At 38.0% G+C, this 19,888-nt stretch overlaps 3 protein-coding genes across 4 annotated transcripts; 1 reads left to right on the top strand and 2 right to left on the bottom strand.

Annotated features, from left to right (window-relative positions):
- Positions 1 to 5,617: 5,617 nt before the first annotated feature.
- Positions 5,618 to 6,058, top strand: LOC132162495 (uncharacterized). The gene has a single exon (XM_059572732.1). It carries the CDS (start codon positions 5,618 to 5,620, stop codon positions 6,056 to 6,058), a length of 441 nt encoding a protein of 146 aa, XP_059428715.1.
- A 339-nt stretch (positions 6,059 to 6,397) lies between these two features.
- Positions 6,398 to 10,271, bottom strand: LOC132162532 (receptor-like protein 9DC3). Of its 2 annotated transcripts, none has more exons than XR_009438228.1 (2): positions 9,886 to 10,271; positions 6,398 to 6,710 (listed from the first exon to the last, which is right to left on the bottom strand). XR_009438228.1 is itself a non-coding variant. In XM_059572767.1 (2 exons), the coding sequence occupies exons 1-2, from the start codon at positions 7,353 to 7,355 to the stop codon at positions 6,707 to 6,709; spliced, it is 540 nt and encodes a 179-aa protein (XP_059428750.1). In that variant the 5' UTR covers positions 7,356 to 7,495; the 3' UTR covers positions 6,398 to 6,706. The 2 variants fall into 2 exon arrangements, 1 of the variants encoding a protein (XP_059428750.1); XM_059572767.1 differs by lacking the exon at positions 9,886 to 10,271 and adding an exon at positions 6,820 to 7,495.
- A 6,402-nt stretch (positions 10,272 to 16,673) lies between these two features.
- LOC132162494 (receptor-like protein 43) lies at positions 16,674 to 18,683 on the bottom strand. The gene has a single exon (XM_059572731.1). The coding sequence runs from the start codon at positions 18,681 to 18,683 to the stop codon at positions 16,674 to 16,676; it is 2,010 nt and encodes a 669-aa protein (XP_059428714.1).
- Between the last annotated feature and the right edge of the window lie 1,205 nt (positions 18,684 to 19,888).

The following is a 19,888-nucleotide window of genomic DNA, read 5'->3' as shown; positions in this document are numbered from 1 at the left end:
TTTCACAAAGATTATGCGGAATAAGATTTAACCTAACAGTTAATATTCAACCAAACACAAGTAAGTAATAAACAATCAAGAACACAGATATTTGGTTACGAAGAGGAAACCATTTAGAGAACTCTCTAAATATAAAACCTCTCCGGGGTAGCCAAACCCAGGAAATCAATCCACTATAAGAAGAATAAGGAATACAAGAATGATTACAAAACCTTTGCAATTGACTCTTCCTTGCACACGACAAGTGACCCACTTGACTTCTACCACAGTAGCCATTTCCAGAACATCTGGCACAATTCTTCTATATGATTTCCTTTTACCGGAACTCCGATAAACTTTTCAACCGTAGATTTATCAAAGGAATAACTAAAACTCTAAGAGATTCAATTTAACGCTCACCACATAGGATCTCTCTTAGCATAGCATCCGACGAACTCTTTGGGGGTGAAAATTCATACCTCTCTCTTCTACAATGATGTATATATATCAGTACATCAAACCCTAGACCTAGGCCCACTAAAAATAGGTTTTTGGGCATAATAGGTACAGGGTGTCCGGACAGGTTAATGGGCTGTCCGGACACGGCCTTGCGGAGCAAAAATGTAGTTTTTGAAAATGCGGTCCGGACCCGGGGAAGGCCTGTCCGGACCGGGCATGCAATGGGTGAAACAACATTCTGGAAATGTTGTCCAACCTTGATCAACAACTCCGATCGATGGATGTTTGTGGTCTAATTGAGCTGAAATTTTGCAGGAACGTTCATGACACATGAGTCTACATTATGAACGGCGGAGATTGGATTCTGAGTATTCTATATCAGTGTTTGAGCCCATAAACAGTAGTTTCTACATTTTGAAACTGAATTAAGCCAACACAAGAACTAACACAATAGACTTGACCAAAGCTCTGGCAAGGGGGAGGTAATTGCAAATTATGGGGAAATCAGAGCTGGTCACTTTTCAATATGAACGACTACCTCGTTTTTGCTTCCATTGTGGGTTGGTCAGCCATGGCAAGGCGGGTTGTATGAAGCGAATGAAGCTCGGTTTCAGGGAGGAGAAACCCAATATGGGCCGTGGATGTGGGTGGCATCTCCTGCTCGCCACTTTAACAGAGGCCGTGGGGATGAGTTGGAGACTACAACTAAGGTGAGCACAGAAGAAACAAAGGGCAGTGGTGTTGCGGGTAACCAGAATGGACTGCAGTGTGGAGGGAACAATTCTGAAAGAGATCACCGAGAGGGTTTCTCCAGATCGGCGGTGAGGGGCCGGACAGGTATGGGTTCGGAAAGTTCCAGTTTTTCGGGCGGATTTCACGGAGAAATTAATGGGGATTCGAAGGGAGTGGATTGCGGAAAGGTAACAGAAGGAATTATGGAAGATATTGAATGTGGGCTGGTAACGGAAGGAATATTGGAGGATCTTGCTATGGGAAATATTAATGGAGCAAATATTGAGTCGTAAGTCAGGAAGGTGGTAGCTGGGGGTTCTCACAGAAAGGGGAAGAATCAAAGCTTTCCAATTTTGGAGGTGCAAGAATTTAAGAAGTTGGGAAAGAAATCAATGCCAGATGGGGGTATTTCCATAACCCATGTGGACCCACTCTATGGACCGGATGCCCCACTGCCGTTGGGCCTTGAAGAGGAGGGGAGTCAAAATGGCCCACTTGGGTATGATGTGGTGTTGGAGACTGGGGCCACTAAACAGGCCAGCCCATGTAAGAGGGGTAGCACGCATAGCTAGTCTGTTATCACATGGAAGAGACGTGCTCGTGCGGGTCAATCTTTTCCAGTGATCATTGGAACTGGTGTGCAGTCGGCAGTCGAAAAACGGGCACTTTCTGGTGAAACAGACTTAGAGGGACGAGACAAACGGGGTAGGAGAACACCCATGGAGGAATACGTGTCAGTACAGACGGGTTTGAACCACTTGGGAATGGCGGCGGCTACGATAATAAAAAGATGGAACTGTCGGGGGCTTGGGAACCCCCGAGCAGTTCGAGACCTACGCCGGATAGTGAAGGTGAAGAAACCCAAAGTGGTTTTCCTTATGGAAACCAAGATGAGGCAAGGTAAAATGGAGAGGATTAAATACCAAATGGGCTTTGGCAATATGTTTGTGGTGGATTGCGTAGTAAAAAGTGGCGGACTTGCTCTCCTATGGAATAAAGAGGTTGGGTTAGAAATTCAAAATTTTAGTCATCGACATATTAATGCTAAAATTATGTTTACGAGGGGAGACGCTTTTTGGAAATTTACGGGCTTCTATGGACACCTGGAGCAGAGTAAGAGGTGTAAGGCGTGGAGTTTGCTTAGACATATTGCCCACTTACAACCGGAACCGTCGTTGTGTGTGGGTGATTTCAACGAAATCCTCGACATATCAGAAAAATATGGTGGTGGTAGGAGAGCTCGGGGATTGATGGAAGATTTCAAGAACACGCTAAACTTCTGCGAGTTGGCTGATTTAGGGGCTCGGGGACCAAAGTACACTTGGCATAATGGCCGGGAGGGGGATGCTTTCATCCAAGAAAGGTTGGATCGAGTGGTGGCAACGTCGGAATGGTGTGAAAAATACCCCAACATGGGAGTTTACGTTGAAGGAGCTCTTAGTTCAGATCACAACCCGATACTAATTAATCTTGATGACAATGGAGGTCGAAGAAGGGCTAGAAGGAGGTTTAGATATGAGGCACAGTGGAGACTAGAAAAAGAATGCAAAGAAATCATTACCCACATATGGAGGAAAAAATTCCATCATGGGGACAAGTGGCAAAACCTGTATGGGAAACTTGCTAGCTGTAAAGGGAGCCTAGCTTTTTGGAATTCTGGAAAGAAGGGTCAAAGTGAGCATGAAATAAAAAGAAAAAGTGAGCTTTTGACTGAGCTTCAGGGAACTGAGGGCCCCACAGCCAGCAACCAAGTGCAACAACTTCAAAGGGATTTGCATTCCCTTCTCGAGCAAGAGGACATACGCTGGCAGCAAAGGTCAAAAGAATTGTGGCTTAAAAAGGGGGACATGAATACTAAATTCTTTCGTGCTAGTGCAAATCAGAAGAGGCAACAAAACCGTATTTGGAGTATTTGCGATGAATGGGGCCACATGTGGATGCAGCAGGAGGAAATCAGGGCAGCTTTTGTTCGTTATTACAATTGTTTATTCACAGCCAAATCCCCTAGGAATATGGAATCTTGCTTGTTTGGTCTGGCAGGGAGAGTCACAGACGATATGAACAGAATTTTGTTGGCAGATTTTACCCTACGAAGAAGTGCTCACAGCCCTTGGTCAAATGTCTCCTTTAAAGGCTTTGGGCCCGGATGGCCTCTCTGCAGGCTTTTATCAGGACCATTGGGACATTGTGGGAAAAGAGGTTTGCAAAGTTGTTCTAAACTCACTTAATTCGGGATCCATTAGTATTGATTTAAATTTTACTTATATTGCTCTCATCCCGAAAAAATATAATCCTTCTTGTGTGACTGATTTTAGACCTATTAGCCTTTGCAATGTCCTTTATAAAATTATCTCTAAGGTCCTGGCTAATAGGCTAAAGAATGTGCTTCATGTTATTATCTCACCTTTTCAGAGTGCGTTTGTTCTAGGGCGTTTGATAACTAATAATATCTTGGCTGCGTATGAAACTCTTCATACTATGCATTCTAGAATGTATGATAAGAAGGGGTATATGGCAGTCAAACTTAATATGAGTAAGGCCTACGATAGGGTGGAATGGAATTTCTTGGAGGCTATTTTGAGGCGAATGGGATTTGCGGAGAAGTGGATCAATCTATTGATGATGTGTGTGAGAACCACAAGCTATTCGGTGCTTGTAAATGGTGACCCGGTGGGACGAATTTTCCCTTCTCGTGGTATACGTTAGGGTGATCCTATTTCACTGTATCTATCCCTGATTTGTGCAGAAGCCTTGAGTTCTATGTTGTCAAGGGCGGATGATGAGGGCCTATTGATGGGGGTTTCAACTTCAAAAAGGGGGCCTCGTATTTATCATTTGTTCTTTGCAAATGATAGCCTTCTTTTTTGTAAGGCGGACCACAACCATTGGATGAGATTATCCTCTTTGCTCAGCACTTATGAACAAGCATCGGGGCAACGTTTAAATAGGGAGAAGACTGCTATATTTTTTAGCAGGAATACCCCTATAGAGGATAAAAGGAGAATATTGGCAGTAGCAGGGATTCCATCGTCACAAAGATATGATACTTATCTAGGCCTACCGGCCCTTGTGGGGAAGTCTAGAATGAGAGCTTTTAATAGCATCAAGGATAGGGTTTGGAAACGTCTTCAAGATTGGAAGCTAAAATTCCTATCCCAAGTGAGTAAGGAAATCCTCTTGAAGGCGGTCATCCAAGCCATACCTACCTATAGCATGAGTGTGTTCATGCTACCGAAGGGTCTCTGTAATGATATCAACTCCCTTATGTAGAAATTTTGGTGGGGTCATCAAGCAAACGACACTCGGATTCATTGGATGAGTTGGGGGAGAATGGCATCTCGAAAGCACGGGGGGGAATGTGGTTCCGAGATCTTCATTGTTTTAACAAAGCCCTACTTGCCAAGTAATGTTGGCGGTTGTGGAAGGAGGAAAATAGCCTTATTGCTAGAATTTTGAAGGCGAAGTATTAGCCAACTTGTTCCGTCCGAGAGGCACAAGTGGGGAACAAACCTTCTTTTGCGTGGAGAAGTAGTCAAAGCACTTTGTCACTTGTAATAGAGAGTTTAATTTGGAGAATTGGGAATGGGGCTAGTGTGCACATTTGGGGTGACAAATGGCTTCCTACACCTAGTACTTATTGTGTCCAATCCACCCAAAAAATCTTGGCAGCAGACGCAAGGGTCAGTAATTTAATTGACCTAGATGCCCATTGGTGGAAGCAACCTTTGTTGGAGGAGATTTTCAGCCCAGAGGAAGTCCAGGTGATTCAGAGTATTTCAATTAGCTTAAGTAATCAGCCTGAACTCAAATTTGGAGAGGCTCTGCCAGGGGAGAGTTCTCTGTACGCAATGCCTACCACATAGCAAAGGAGCAGGAATCACTATATTCTGCTGAGTGTTCCAGGAGAGTTGATGGGAGTGATATATGGAGAAGGATGTGGCAAATGAGTATCCCAAACTCTTGGAAGAATTTCTTTTGGAGGGCATGCCACAATCTACTCCCCACACGGGATAACTTGGTGAGGAGAAAGTAATCAATGATCCATCATGCCTCTTCTGTGAGACGAAAGTTGAAACTACTTTCCATGTTCTCTGGGGATGCATCGCAATAAGGGGGGGCTAGTGAGAAGATTTTTCAGAAAAGTTATTTTCCCACTTCTGATTTTTTCCAGGTTGCTGAGGGCATCTTTCAAAAAGGGGTGGGAAATGAAATTGAGATTTTTATCGAAACTGCTAGGCGGCTTTGGTTCAAAAGAAGCAAATGGATCCACGAAGGGGTTTTTACACACCCCAATGAACTCATGCTTGCGGTTGGGAAAACAGTAGATGAAGTCCAACAGGTTAATATGATCAGTTTACCAAAGCATACTCTTCGGGTGGAGGCCCAGCAACAATGGAAGAAACCACCTTAGGGGTGGCTTAAAGTAAACTGTGATGTTACCCTTGATATGAGGAATGGCCGGATCGGAGTGGGTGTTTTGGTGAGAGATCATGAAGGATGGGTAACGGCTGCAAGAAGTGTCACGAAGTCTGGATTCCTGGAACCCACTGCAGCTGAGGCCATGGCTTTCTTTGAAGGAGTTTGGTTTTGTAAGGATCTGGGCATTCTCAGTTTAATAGTGGAAGGTGATGCTCAGGTAGTAATCAATGCCATTCTGGCAAGGGACCCGACGTGCAGTAAATTCAGCCAGCTCGTGGACGACACAAGGTCCCTCCTAAGGGATTTTCCTCGATGGCAAATCAGTTATGTGAGTAGGAATGCCAATAACGGGGCCCACAAACTTGCTAAGGAGGCCACAAGACTGATCATGGATTGCATTTGGAATTATTCAATTCCGGACTGTATCTCTGATCTTGTTTCAACTGAGCTTTCTGCTCATCTTGTCTGATATTTTCATGAATAAGATTATTTTTCTCCTCTCAAAAAAAAAAAAAAAAACACAAGTAGGTAGTATATTCGGAATTTAATTTATACATTAATCCAAACTCCTCACCGCTTGTGTAGAAGAATATTTTCTAGCTTTTATTGGATGAACATTATATAATATGGTTCACAACTTGAGATTATAATGTAGGAATATAGTTTTTCTATTATTTTACGCTGAAATAATTGTACTAATGCAATCTTTAGATCTCTCAACTTCTTTTCTATAAAGATCCTCAAGAACATTTAAGGACTTAAAAGAAACACATGCAAGAATATCAAAGCATCTGAAAAGCATCATCTTTATGAAGAAGCACACAACTCGGTGAAAAACAAAAATAGAATACAAACATACCACTACGTACTCAGTGAGATACAAAAGTGGCATCCCAATGAACTTGGTAGTGCGAACGTTTTACGTAATCACTAGAACTACACATTGGATGGATGAGTATAGACTAATATTACAAATCTTACACTAGAATTCGAGTACTAATATACAATAGTGATCACTATTGTGTAATTCTTCATCCCATATGTGAATTGTCAAGGCAAGTGTGACACCAATCAGCATGACTTACTTTGGCTTCCACATTCCATGAGCACTCTTAAGTCACCTGCAAATCTAATATAAGAAAAGTATATATATATATAAAAAAGTACAAACTCCCTTTAAGACAACATTCACATTCAATTAAATGGACAAAAAAGAAGAGTCAAATTAACCTGATTGCATTGTTCATCACTAAATGCCTCCGTCCTAGATTCTTGTGTGCTTGTCTTTGACGATTTTCTATTTTAATATATAGTTGAGGGAACATCTTGAAAAAGATGTCATCAGCATGTTTGTAGTAGCATATCCTCCACCTCTTCCAAAACATTAGAGGTCCAATAACAATCCCAAGGCCGAAAATAAATCCCAATTCAACACTCAAAAAGTTCCAGTCAATCGCATTTCTAGAATTCGAATGAGTTTCTTCAGATGTTGGAGGCGATGATCTTGGCTCTTCACGTGTACATTTTTCTTTCAAAGTAATGCCACATAATCCTATGTTCCCTTCATAGGAAGTTTCCGAGAATGTAGCAAATTGCTTGATCTGTGGAATCTTTCCCACCAATTGATTGAACGAAAGGTTAAGGACTGATAGGAAAATAAGACCATCTGCAAGTTGGAATGGAATCTCACCTGTCAGCTTGTTACTTGACAAGTCAAGTGACTCCAAGTTACTCAATTTTCCAAGAGACGGGGGGATTTGACCCATGAAAGCATTATGCGACAAGTTAAGAATATATAATGATTTGAGTTCTCCTATTTCTCCAGGTATAGGCCCGTCAAAATTGTTGCATGAGAAATCGAGGGAGGTGAAGATATTTAGGATCTTCACTATCTTTGCCTCTTGGCCTTTCATGGTAACAGTTATCACATCTTGATAATAAATGTCTATCCCACTTCTTAGAGTAGCGGAATAAAAATTAAGCCCACGCTGTCTAACTCGGACGTGATTGAGCACATATTCGACCTCAATTATATCACCTGATATTGCCTTCCAATCCGAAAAATATTTTATTGGAAGCTTACCAGTGAACTTGTTTGCAGCAATGTCTACAATTTGAAGCTCTGACAAGGAGGCATTAAACCCTCGACAATCAATGGGCCCATAAAATTTGTTAGATCGTAGAACAAGGACATGTAACATGGATATGTTCTTCAAGTAACATGGGAAGGCATCCTCAATGTGGTTGTTCCCAAGGTCTAAAACTTTCAAAGATGTGCATTGGGCCAAAGATTTTGGTAGCTTTCCTTCCAGTTGGTTTCCATTGAGATTTAAAGTTTGTAAGCCACAATTGCTTGGAAACACATTAGGAATTGTGCCAATGAGATTATTTCTGTATAGATTCAGCACCCCTAAACCTTGATTCGACATCCCTTGATCCTGTTGATTCGGATTCTCTCGAACTATTTGATTCCGTGAAAGCTGAGTTAGATGAAGATTTTGGGGCTCCCCACTCATCATAAATAAGCATTGAGGAATTGTACCACTCAATAAATTATCAGACAAATCTAGAACAACAAGCTCTGTAGCGTTGCATATTGATCTAGGAATACTCCCATTGAACTTATTATTCGAAAGAGAGAAGAAATAAGTGTCAGTAAGGAAGTTGCCAATATTAGCTGGTATGACAGAGCTGAAGTTATTTCCTGAGAAATCCAAGTATTTAGCATGTTCTGGGAAAATTGAGAGTTGCCCTTGGAGCTGGTTGGAGCGAAGGTCTAAGGACGTCAAAGAAGATAGGTTAAGTAAAGAAAAATCTAGAGTCTCTAGATAGTTATAAGAAAGATTTAATGAGTTAAGATAAGGAAGTTCCCAGATCCAATTGGGTATCTCTCCATGAATCTCGTTGTCTGAAAGATCTAGACTTGATAATGTGGATTGATTTATCAAGAAGTGAGGATATGTTTTCAATTTGCTAGAAGCCAATCCTAAGTTGTTGTGGGATAGATCAAGAAGTTAAAGACTTCTCATAGTCATAATCACATTAAGCTGCAAGGAGCCGCTAAAGTTGTTCCAAGAGAGTGAGAGACTCCCAAGACTTTGGATCTCAAAGATGGACATAGGTATTGGCCCTTCCAAGTTGTTGTGACTCAAATCAAGGTACCTCAATAGGGAAGAAGAAACAGTTGGAAATTCAATGAGTTGACCCGAAAATCGATTGTTGCTAAGTGTTAGTTCCCACAATGATGGAAGGAAAAACAAAGACATGGGTATTGACCCATTCAAGTTGTTGTGACTCAAATCAAGGGTTTCCAATAGACAAGAAGAAACGTTCGGCAATTCATTGAGTGGACCAGAAAATTGGTTGTTGTGAAGTCCTAGTTCTTGCAATGATGGAAGGGAAAACAAAGAAATTGGAATACTTCCATTCAATGAATTGTACGTCAAGTCAAGAACCTTTAGATTCAAAAGTTCTTCCCACCGAGTGGAAGTAATCTGACCTGATAAATTATTATAGGAAAGGTCTATTGTGGTCAAACTCTTGCTCATGTTGAATGATGGAATTGATTCGACGAACTTGTTGGATGACATGTCCAAATAAAGCAATTGTGTGAGGCTTGTCATTGACTTTGGGATTGATCCATTGAAATTGCAAACAGAAAGATCTATTGAGGACAACATTTTCAGGTTACCAATAGAATTTGGCAATGTCCCTGAAAAGTTTGTGCCAGAAAGAACCAGCATCCGAAGAGATCCATTGGAAGGAAATTCTGGCAACGAACCCTGAAGATGATAATTACTTGATAAGTCAAGCGTTTCCAGTGTTGGAATCTGAAAGATCTTTTCTGGAAAAGTTCCACTCATCCCACAAGAAGAGAGAATCAAGGATGTCAAATTTTTGAAATCTGCAAAAGATTCTGGAACTGGAGAATCAAAATCGTTATCATCAAGACGAATAATTGAGAGAGACTGAAGATTTGTTAACGAGGAATCAAGAGGCCCCGAAAGAAGACAATCTGTTAAGCTCAACACTCTAAGCTTTGGTAGTGAAGATGATAAGGCAGTGCCCCACTCATACCCCTGTGCTGATATATTGACACGATCAAGATGAAGTTCCATAAGCTCCGAAAGGTTTTCAACCAGCATTTTTAGATTTGGGCTCTCAAGTTTCAATGAATAATAATGAGATTCGCATTTGAAGTAATCAGTAGATAAATCAAGAGTAACCAACCTTGTCAAGTGTGAAATTGCAATTGGAATCTGCCCCGTAAAACAAGTATATGATAGGTTCAAATACCTCAAGTTCATGAGCTTGTCAAATTGGGATGGAATCTCGGAAGAAAAGTTGTTAGAAGCCAAACCCAAGTGCTGGAGATATTGAAGACCAAAGAGGCTGCTTGAATTATCAAGTCCACCAGAGATGGATTCATTGGTCAGGTCGAGACCGATAACACGCCCCTCGTTGCAGCTTACACCTGCCCATGAACAGCAATCGACACTTTGATTCCGGTGCACTAGTTTTGTGGATGAAGCACCTTCAAATATAAGGCTATTCTTCAATTGGAGCAGCAAGGATTGCTGATTGCCAAGGCATTGGCCAGACACGGCAGAGATACAGAAGCCGATGGAAAGTGAGCATATCATGAGCATCAAGAAAAGCCATGAAAAGAGTGGAATTCTCATTGGAAGCTGTAACAAAAGACACCCACACAATATATAATGAGTTGAAGAAAGAGTTAACGAAATTAGTGATGGGTTGAAGAGAGTAAGAGCGAAGAGTAGATTACATTTTTTTTTGTGGCTGTAGCTGATATCCGTTGGCTGACAGAAAACCGCTGAGATTTGGAAACTGTGAAAGTGTAAAAATAAGAGGTAGCGAAGGCTTTGCTTCAACTGGAACGAACAATGATGGTAATTTAAATCTCCAAGTATATCGTATTTCTTATATAGGGGAGGGAGAGAGCAGTAAAAATTAACCCAGTCAGTAATAGCCAACAATAATTGGTTTGCTTTATCTTAACGTGACTTTGTCAAAAAGCAGTATAAAAAGGTTATAGCAAGCATGAGAAGGTAATAGCGATGGAAATTGGAAATAATGTATCTTCAAAGGGTACCCACCAGTCGACTTCATTCTTCCATTTACATTTCCTTTTACACAATTTTCAAAAGTAGTCGACACAAGTACAATAATGGTTTTGTGCTTTATCACCAATTGGTTAACGTGTCTATGATATAGAGCTTTTTGAAAAGCAAGCAAACCGTAAACCCAACGCTGAAGCCTTATGGCCCATGGGTTTTCTTTCCCTAACAGTGTAATTGCTAAATCAAGGTCGTTTTAGTCTCTTAAGCAAGACAAAATAATAGTCCAGGTAAAGTCAATGAGGAATATTGTTGTCTGTGAAAACGAGAATTATTAGACATGCGTTCAAAGTCCGGTATGAATGGAATGCTCAAATCTTAAAAATACTTTTCATTGTTACAAGTGCCATTTATTTCTTTTTTCTTTTTTCTTTTTTTTTTTTGCTATTTTCTAAATATTGTATGAATATTTTTGTTTTTTTTTTTAAAAAAAAAAGAGAGACCATAAATTACGAGATAGGTAGAGAAGGGTATATATAATTTCTCTTGTTTTTTCGTTGGCCTTCTCAAAATGCCACCAACACGTTTTGGTTTGAACTTTCAGAACTAAGTAGTTGTATCATTTTTTCGGGGACAGTAATGGTTGAGTTAATATTACTTTTTATACCTATTTTATATCCTTGACAATTAGACATGATTTGTTTTAAGTGATGTTTTTTTTAAAAAAAAAAAAAAAAAAAAAAAATTATAAGCGATTGATATAAATGATATTTAAAGAACATGACTTATCATAACTGTCAGGTTGAGGAGAATGAGTTTTGACATGGAATTTTTTGCTCTCAAGGCCGAGGAATAAATACTACTTATGCATTGGATTGTTTCTGTTTGGTGCAGATCTGATCTTAAACTTGATGAATAGTCATGAGTTAGCGAATGTTATTGCCTTTGTTTGACCTGATTGGTTGATGACTGTAACTTTAGCTTCGGCTATGTCTTGTTTCAAAGCTTTTTGTTCTGTTTGTAAGAGCTCTTGCTTATGACCTTTTATCAATAAATGAGTATGCAATGTTTTCCCTTTTTTTTAAAAAAAAAAAACGTGACATCAATAAAATAAGTATAAAATATGCATAAAATTTAGCATTAATAAGTCTTCCAATGAGTCCATGCAAAACCAGAACCAGAAGATACTAAAAGAATGACCTCTTTGCAAATTAAAACGAGAAGAATTGCACCTCATAAATTTCTATCCAAAAAAAATCCTACTCAACGCGGAAGAAGGTTATCCATTGATCAGTTTGATAATAGTTTTGAGAAATTTTTTTTTTTTTTAAAAAAAAAAGGGATAACCACAATGTACTGTCGAGGTTGAATTGTTATTTGAATACAATATGGGATCAATACGAAAGATCAAAGATCAAACACCACATATATATTTGAGAAAAAAAGGAAAAAGAACAACAACAAAACTAATTTAAAAAATCGGATTTTTAGAAAAATATTGAACTACAAGGTTTTATTCAAGGACATATCCCTCCCAAAAACAAAATGTTAAAATAAAACTTTTAGCATATTTAGAGTCTTTTTTTTTTATATAAAATTAAAAAAAAAATTATTAAAATTACCCCCTTAAAAAAATTAAATACAGCTAGACCGGTTCATCTAGACGTTCCTAATTACGGTCCGAGCTTGTAGTATTAGGTTGTTCTGATTAAATAACTATATGCTTTCCTTTAGTGTTTCACTTTTTTTCTTTTTTTCTTTTTTTGGTAAGTTTTATTGTTTGATCACTTCGATTCAAAGGCTTTGTGGTCTTTTGGATTGAAGCTTTGAAAGAACCAATCAAGAGCTCCAGTTCTAGTGTTCTATGTTTAGTCATTTTGACCATGCATTCTCCAAACAATGCAGTGGAGCAAATAAACAGGGATATAAATATCTATCGTATATAGTTCGAATGGAACTTTAGATGAACGAATAGGACTAACAAAATTTAAAACAAGTTATATATAAAAATAGCTTTATTTAATACAAATCTAATACTAAAAGTTGAATACAAACATATAATAGTGATCAAGGCAGGTGTGACAGCATGGGTCAGCTTTGCTTCCACATCGTTGGGCTAGCTTCTTATAAAGTCACCTACAAATCTAATATCAGAAACGTATTTCAATAATATATATAGATTGATAATTACAAACACCACTTGAAACAACATTCACATCCAACTGCATGGACAGTTTTTTTTTTTTTTTTTTTAAATTAATAATACTGAAAAAAGAGAGTCAAACCTAACTGCATTGCTCCTCATATCTATCACTAATGCCTCCGTCCTTGATTCTTGTGTACTCGCCTTCCTTGATTCTTATGTGCTCGTCTTCGGTAATTTTCTATTCTAATATAAAGCTTAGGGAACATCTTGAAAAAAATGTCATCAACAAGTTTGTAATAGCATATCCTCCACCTCTTCCAAAACATAAGAGGCCCAATAACGAATCCAAAGCAAAAAACAAATCCCAATTCAACACTTGAGAAATTCCAATCAATAGCATTCCTAGAATTCGAATGAGTTTCTTCAGATGCTGGAGGTGATGATCCTGACTCTTCATGTGTGTGCATTTTCTCTCAACGGAAGGCCACATAATCCTATGTTCCCTTCGTAGGAAGTTTTCGAAAATGTAGCAAATTGCTTAATCTGTCCTACCAATTGATTGAACGAAAGGTTGAGAATAGATAGAAAAATTAGACCATTTGCAAGTTGAGCAGGGATCTCACCAATAAGTTCATTGTTTGATAAGTCTAATGACTCAAGCTGACTCAATTTGCCAAGAGATGGGGGGATTTGACCCATAAATGCATTATGCGACAAGTTGAGAATATATAGTGATTTAAGTAAACCATGGTTTTTCTTTCATTTCCCAATTTATGAACTGTATGTTTGTCTAAGTACTGTTTGACTTATTTTCTATATATATATATTTTATCTGTAATCAAATAAAACTTATTAATTTTCGTTTTTTGAGAAATAAGATAGTTCATCGTTTTATATATTGATTTTACAAATGGTCACAATCAATTTCAAAACGTAGTATTAACAAAATTTAATATAGTCATTAATTTGGGAGAGAAGGTTTATTTTAGTCGGCTCAAGGGAGAGTTTTTATATGATTCAGAAATTGAGAAACTTTTTTTTAGTCCACATTTTAGGATATGTTTTATGTGGGGTCCAATTAATAAAATTGTTGGTTGTGTTGTGTTTTTAGAAAAATAAATATTATATATATGCTTATTTTGAGAAAACACAAGTAGCTAGGTAGTATATTCGGAATTTATACATTAATCTAAACTCCTCACCGCTTGTGTAGAAGAATTTTTGGCTTTTATGGGCCGGGATGAACAAATATTATATATGGTTCAAAACTTGAGATTATAATGTAGAAATATGGTTTCTCTTAATTCTAGGCCGAAATAATTGTAATAATGCAATCTTCAGATCTCTCAACTTCTTTTCTATGAAGATCCTCAAGAACACTTGAGGACTTAAAAGAGACACAAGAATGTCAAAGTGTCAGAAAAGCACACAACTCAATGAAAAACAAAAATAAAATATAAACATACCTACGTGTTCACTGAGATACAAAAGTGGCATCCCAATGAACTTGGTATTGTGAACGTTTTACATAACCACTAGAATTACACATTGCATGAATGAGCATAGAGTAACATTACAAATCTTACACTTAAATTCGAGTACTAATATACAATAGTGATCACTATTGTGTAATTCGACATCCCATGTGTGAATTGTCAAGGCAAGTGTGACACCAATTAGCATGAGTTACTTTGGCTTCCACATTCCATGAGCACTCTTAAGTCACCTGCAAATCTAATATAAGAAAAGTATTTCTCTCTCTCTAAGTACCAACGTTCGAAAAGATCCATTCGAAGAAAATTCTGGCAACGAACCCTGAAGTAGTTTATTACCTGATAAGTCAAGCATTTGCAGTGTTGGAAATTTTCCATTCAAATTAGCAGAAGTGAAATCCAAGGACTGAAGGACATCAAATTTTTGAAATCTGCAAAAAGTTTTGGAACTAAAGCAGAAAAATTGTTATAATCCAGACGAATAATTGAGAGGGACTGAAGATTCAATAATGAGGAATCAAGAGGCCCTGAAACAAGACAATTTGACAAGCTCAACACTCTTAAGCTTTGGTAGTACTGAAGATGATAACGCCAAGCCCCACTCATACCCTTGCGCATGTGACGGCTAAGAAAACTCGTGGGGAGCTAGCGCATGAGGTTCACGGTTTGCTTGACTTCTCTAAAAGCAATATATATGGGACTCATGATTTTGGTTTGAAGCTAATTACTCAGAACCTGTTTCATTTCCAAAACCACAATAATGTTTTGATTATTTCATTAAAATAAGTTTTTATTCTTCACTCTCATACATTTTTTACTTTTCCTCGTTTGTGTATTTCATTTTGTCCCACATTAAAAAGCTAAAAAAAAACTATTTGGGCTTTACAAGGAATTGTCTTTCATTATAAATCTAAATTGGATAACCACATGTTTCCAAGAGGTTGCTAAATCGGTTAGGGCTACACCTAATGAAGCGGATGTCACTTGTTCGAATTCCCCTCCCCCTCTTTGGTGGACATGTCCAAAAAAAAAAAAAAAAAAAAAAAAATTGGATAGCCACATGCTAGTTAGCTAATTTGTCTAAAAAGTGCCATAGTTCCTATTTAGATTAGGCCAATATGAATTTCTAGAAGCTCTATCCATTAAAATATTATTAGCTAATATTAATATAACTAATTTAATGGACTTTTTTTTCTTGGATCATGAAGATTAATTCTTCTTTCATCACCACTAGAAGCTTCATATAGACTTTTCTATTTCTTTACGGAGAAGATGAGGCTTGATCGAGCGTTGGGTTTACGGTTTGCTTGACTTGTAAATCAAAAAGCAATTAATGGTTAATTATTGTTAATGAATGATGAGTTGGAATTAATTAAGAGAACATTTGTCTCCCCACTCAACACCTGCTTACCATTACGATTCTACTTTCCCACAACTTACGCCATTACTTTGACGTACGTTACAAAATTTCAATTATTCCAATCTGAAACCAACTCAAGTCTGAGACTGTTTTCAAATTCAAGCATGTAAAACTAGAATACACAATCAGCCACTTTCAAGCAGGACTTCACGACAATCATGCAACCCAACAGCACTTCCCGCAAATCAAGCAATTAACATCAAATTATATGATCATTATTTTACTTTTCTTGCTTGCATGTATCCTCTTATAAATTATATGATTATTTATCACGATAATTCAATTTCTATCATATTTAAGTCATGATTAGTTTGATTTCTAAAGGATTAACAAAAATTAAAGCTACTTATCTATGAAAATAGGTTCATATTTAACATCTTCTACGCTCTCAAATTCTCAATGTATGATCGAGCATATTCGGAATTTATGTAATCCAAACTCCATCCTCACCGCTAGCTTGTGAAGAAGAAATTCTTGCATATTGGCTTTTATGGGATGAACATTATATATGGTTCACAACTTGAGATTATGTGTAAGAATATGGTTTCTCTTAATTTTCCGCTAAAAGAATTAATTGTAACAATAATTGATGCATTCTTAATTTTGATCTCTCAACCTTTTTTTTTTTCTTTTTCTTTTTTTCTATAAAGATTCTCAAGAACACTTGAGGACTTAAAAGAAAATGTCAAAGTGTCTGAAATACATCATCTTTATGAAGAAGCATACAACTCGATCGGTGAAATACAAAAACTGAACTACACGTTGGATGGATGAGCGAGCAAAGGAAGTGTGACAGCATGAGTTAGTGGTTTCCACAATCCTATGAGCGTCTCATGCATAAGTCACCTGCAAATCTAATATTAGAAAAGTATTTCACTAGCTAATATATATATTCTCTTTTCATTTGAAAGAGTCAAACCTGATTACAAAGCTCCTCGTATCTATCACTAATGCCTGTGTCCTTGATTTCTGTGTGTTCGTCGACCTTGATTCATGTGTGCTCGTCTTTGGCGATTTTCTATTCTAACGTATTGCTGAGGAAACATCTTGAAAAAAATGTCATCAACATGTTTGTAGTAGGATATCCTCCATCTCTTCCAGAACATAAGAGGCCCAATAACAATCCCAAAACCAAAAACAAATCCCAATTCAACACTTAAGAAGTTCCAGTCAATTGCATTCCTAGAATTCGAATGAGATTCTTCAGATGTTGGAGGAGACGACGATCCCGACTTTTCACGTGTGCATTTTTCTTTCAAAGGAAAGCCACATAATCCTTTGTTCCCTACATAGGAAGTTTCCGAGAACGTAGCAAATTGCTTGATCTGTGGAATCTGTCCCACCAATTGATTGAACGAAAAGTTGAGAACTGACAAAAAAATTAGACCATCTGCAAGTTGGACAGGAATCTCACCGGTAAACTTGTTGCTTGACAAGTCTAGTGACTCAAGATAAGTCAATTTTCCCAAAGATTGTGGGATTTGGCTCGTGAAAGCATTATGAGACAAGTTGAGGATAAGTAGCAATTTGAGTTCTCCGATTTCTCCTGGTATTGGCCCCTCAAAATTGTTACATGAAAAGTCGAGGGCTGTGAAGATGGTTAGGATCTTCACTAGCTTTGCCTCTAGGCCTTTCATGGTAACAATTATCACATCTTGATAATAAATGTCTATCACAGACATAAGATTGAGAACAACCTCGAGTTCAAAAAAGTTACCATCTTTGGGCACACCTTGTCTTGGATCAAAGTGGAGGTGATTAAGCACATATTTGACCTCAATTTTATCATCTATTATTGCCTTCCAATCCGAAAAGTATTTTATTGGAAACTTACCAGTGAAATTGTTTGCAGCGAGGTCTACAATTTGAAGCTTTGGCCAGGAGGCATTAAGCCCTCGACAATCAATGGGCCCGTAAAATTTGTTAGATCGCAGAATAAGGATGTGCAACATGGATATATTCTTCAAGTAACATGGGAAGGCATCCTCGATGTGGTTGTTCCCAAGGTTTAAAACATCTAAAGATGTGCATCTGGCAAGAGATTTCGGTAGCTTTCCTTCTAGTTGGTTTCCATTGAGACTTAAAGTTTGTAAGCCACAATTACTTGGAAACACATTAGAAATTGTGCCGGTGAGGTTGTTTTTGCTTAGATTTAGCACCCCTAAACTTGGCTTTGACATCTCTTGATCAACCTCACTCAGCTTAAATAAGCATTGAGGAACTGTGCCACTCAAGAAATTATCAGATAAATCTAAAACAATAAGCTTTGTAGCATTGCATATTGATCTAGGAATACTCCCATAGAATTTATTATTCGAAAGAGAGAAGAAATAAGTGTTGCTAAGGAAGTTGCCAATGCTAGCTGGTATGACAGAGCTGAAGTTATTTCTTGAGAAATCCAAGTATTGAGCTTGTTCTGGGAAAGCTAAGAATTTCCCTTGGAGCTGGTTGAAGCTAAGGTCTAGGAGGTTCACTCGAGAAATGCTGAGTAAAGACAAATCTAAAGTCTCCAAATAGTTATAAGAAAGATTCAAGGATTGAAGGAAATAACGTTCCCAGATCCAATTGGGTATCTCTCCATGAATCTGGTTGTCTGAAAGGTCCAGAAAAAATAACTCATACAGATTTATCAAGAAGCTAGGAAATGTTTTCAACTTGTTATGAGCCAAACTCAGGTTCTGGAGATATTGAATGCTAAAGTCATTGTATGAATTGAGAAGGTCACCCGAGATGGATTCGTTGGCCAGGTTGAGACCTAAGACTAGGGAGCCCCTGCAGCTTACACCTTCCCATGAACAGCAATCGACACTTTGATTCCAGTGCACTAGTTTTGTGGATGAAGCATTGTCAAATACGAGGATATTCTTCAATTGGAGCAACATGGATTGTTGATCGTCACCGCAATATTGGCCGCGCACCGTAGAGATACTGAAGCTGAAGGAAAGTAAGCATATCATGGGCATAAAGAAAAGCCATGAAAATAGTGGAATTCTCATTGGAAGCTGTAACAAAAGACACCCACACGTACAATTAATATGTAATGAGTTGAAGAAAGAGTTAATGAAATTACTAATTAGTGATGGGTTGAAGAGAGTAAGATTACATTTTGGGGCTGTAGCTGATCCGTCAGCTAACAGAAAACCGCTGGGATTTGGAAATTGTGAAAGTGTAAAATAAGAGGTAGCAAAGGCTTTGCTTCAACTGAAACGAAGAATGATGATAATTTAAATCTCCAAGTATATCATATTTCTTATATAGGGAAGGGAGAGAGCAGTAATTGACCCAATCACCAATAGCCTTAACGAGTTTGCTTGACTTCTGAGAAAGCAGTGGACGCGTTTTGGTTGGAAACTCAGTACTCGATCGGTAGCAGCGTCCTTTCCACAAACCATAATAATGGTTAAGCATTATATTCAAAAAGCAACCGACAAAAAAAAAAAAAAAGCAACCGACAGTATAAATTAAGGTATTGGAATCTGGATTTTATTAACATATTTAATTGCCCTGGATCATGTGATTCAAATGTTCCTTGTTAATACATAAAATATTGCTCTTCTCTTCTTTTTTGGTTGTAATATAATAATTAATTGGAGCTTTTTGTTGTGTGTACGCAAGCAGACGCTGGAATATTCCCACTCCAACAACATATCCTGTTGATTGGATTAACCTCCCGAAACAGACAAATGTTCCACAACGGTGTCAATGGCTGCCAGAACGTGAAAATGCAAGGCGTCATGCGTCAAGATCACCGCCGAAGGCATTCATTTGCGGTTATCGCCAGGAGTCATGCTCTTCGATCAACTCCAAGATCCGGATCCGCGATGACTACATTTCAATTGGCCCCATGCCACTAACTTGTAGATTGAGAACATTGCGGGCATGGGGTGTTTGTTTTTTATTTTGACATGTTTGCACAAGAGAGAGAATGATTCAAACTAGTAATCTCCGCTTCATTAGGCGTGGTCCCAACTGATTGAGCTACCTCTTAAGAGTGTTTGTTAAACAATACAAACACCTCCGCACATTGTTCACTTAAAAAAAAAGAAAATAATAATTGATATAAAAAAGTGAAAAAGTGAAATTGAAAAAAGTGTAAAAATTTTATTTTATAGTAATTTTTTTTTTTTACTAGTAATAAAAAGTAAATTATGTGATATAAAAA

This window comes from Corylus avellana, chromosome ca9 (assembly GCF_901000735.1).
Source record: "Corylus avellana chromosome ca9, CavTom2PMs-1.0".
NCBI classification, from domain to species: domain Eukaryota; kingdom Viridiplantae; phylum Streptophyta; class Magnoliopsida; order Fagales; family Betulaceae; genus Corylus; species Corylus avellana.
The sequence above is the reverse complement of the archived record's forward strand: the minus strand, read 5'-3'. Positions and strand labels throughout refer to the sequence as shown.

Coding starts and splice junctions, on each gene's coding strand:
- LOC132162495 (XM_059572732.1), top strand. CDS start 5,618: ATGAGGAATGGCCGGATCGGAGTGGGTGTTTTGGTGAGAGATCATGAA.
- LOC132162532 (XM_059572767.1), bottom strand. CDS start 7,355: ATGGGTCAAATCCCCCCGTCTCTTGGAAAATTGAGTAACTTGGAGTCA.
- LOC132162494 (XM_059572731.1), bottom strand. CDS start 18,683: ATGATATGCTTACTTTCCTTCAGCTTCAGTATCTCTACGGTGCGCGGC.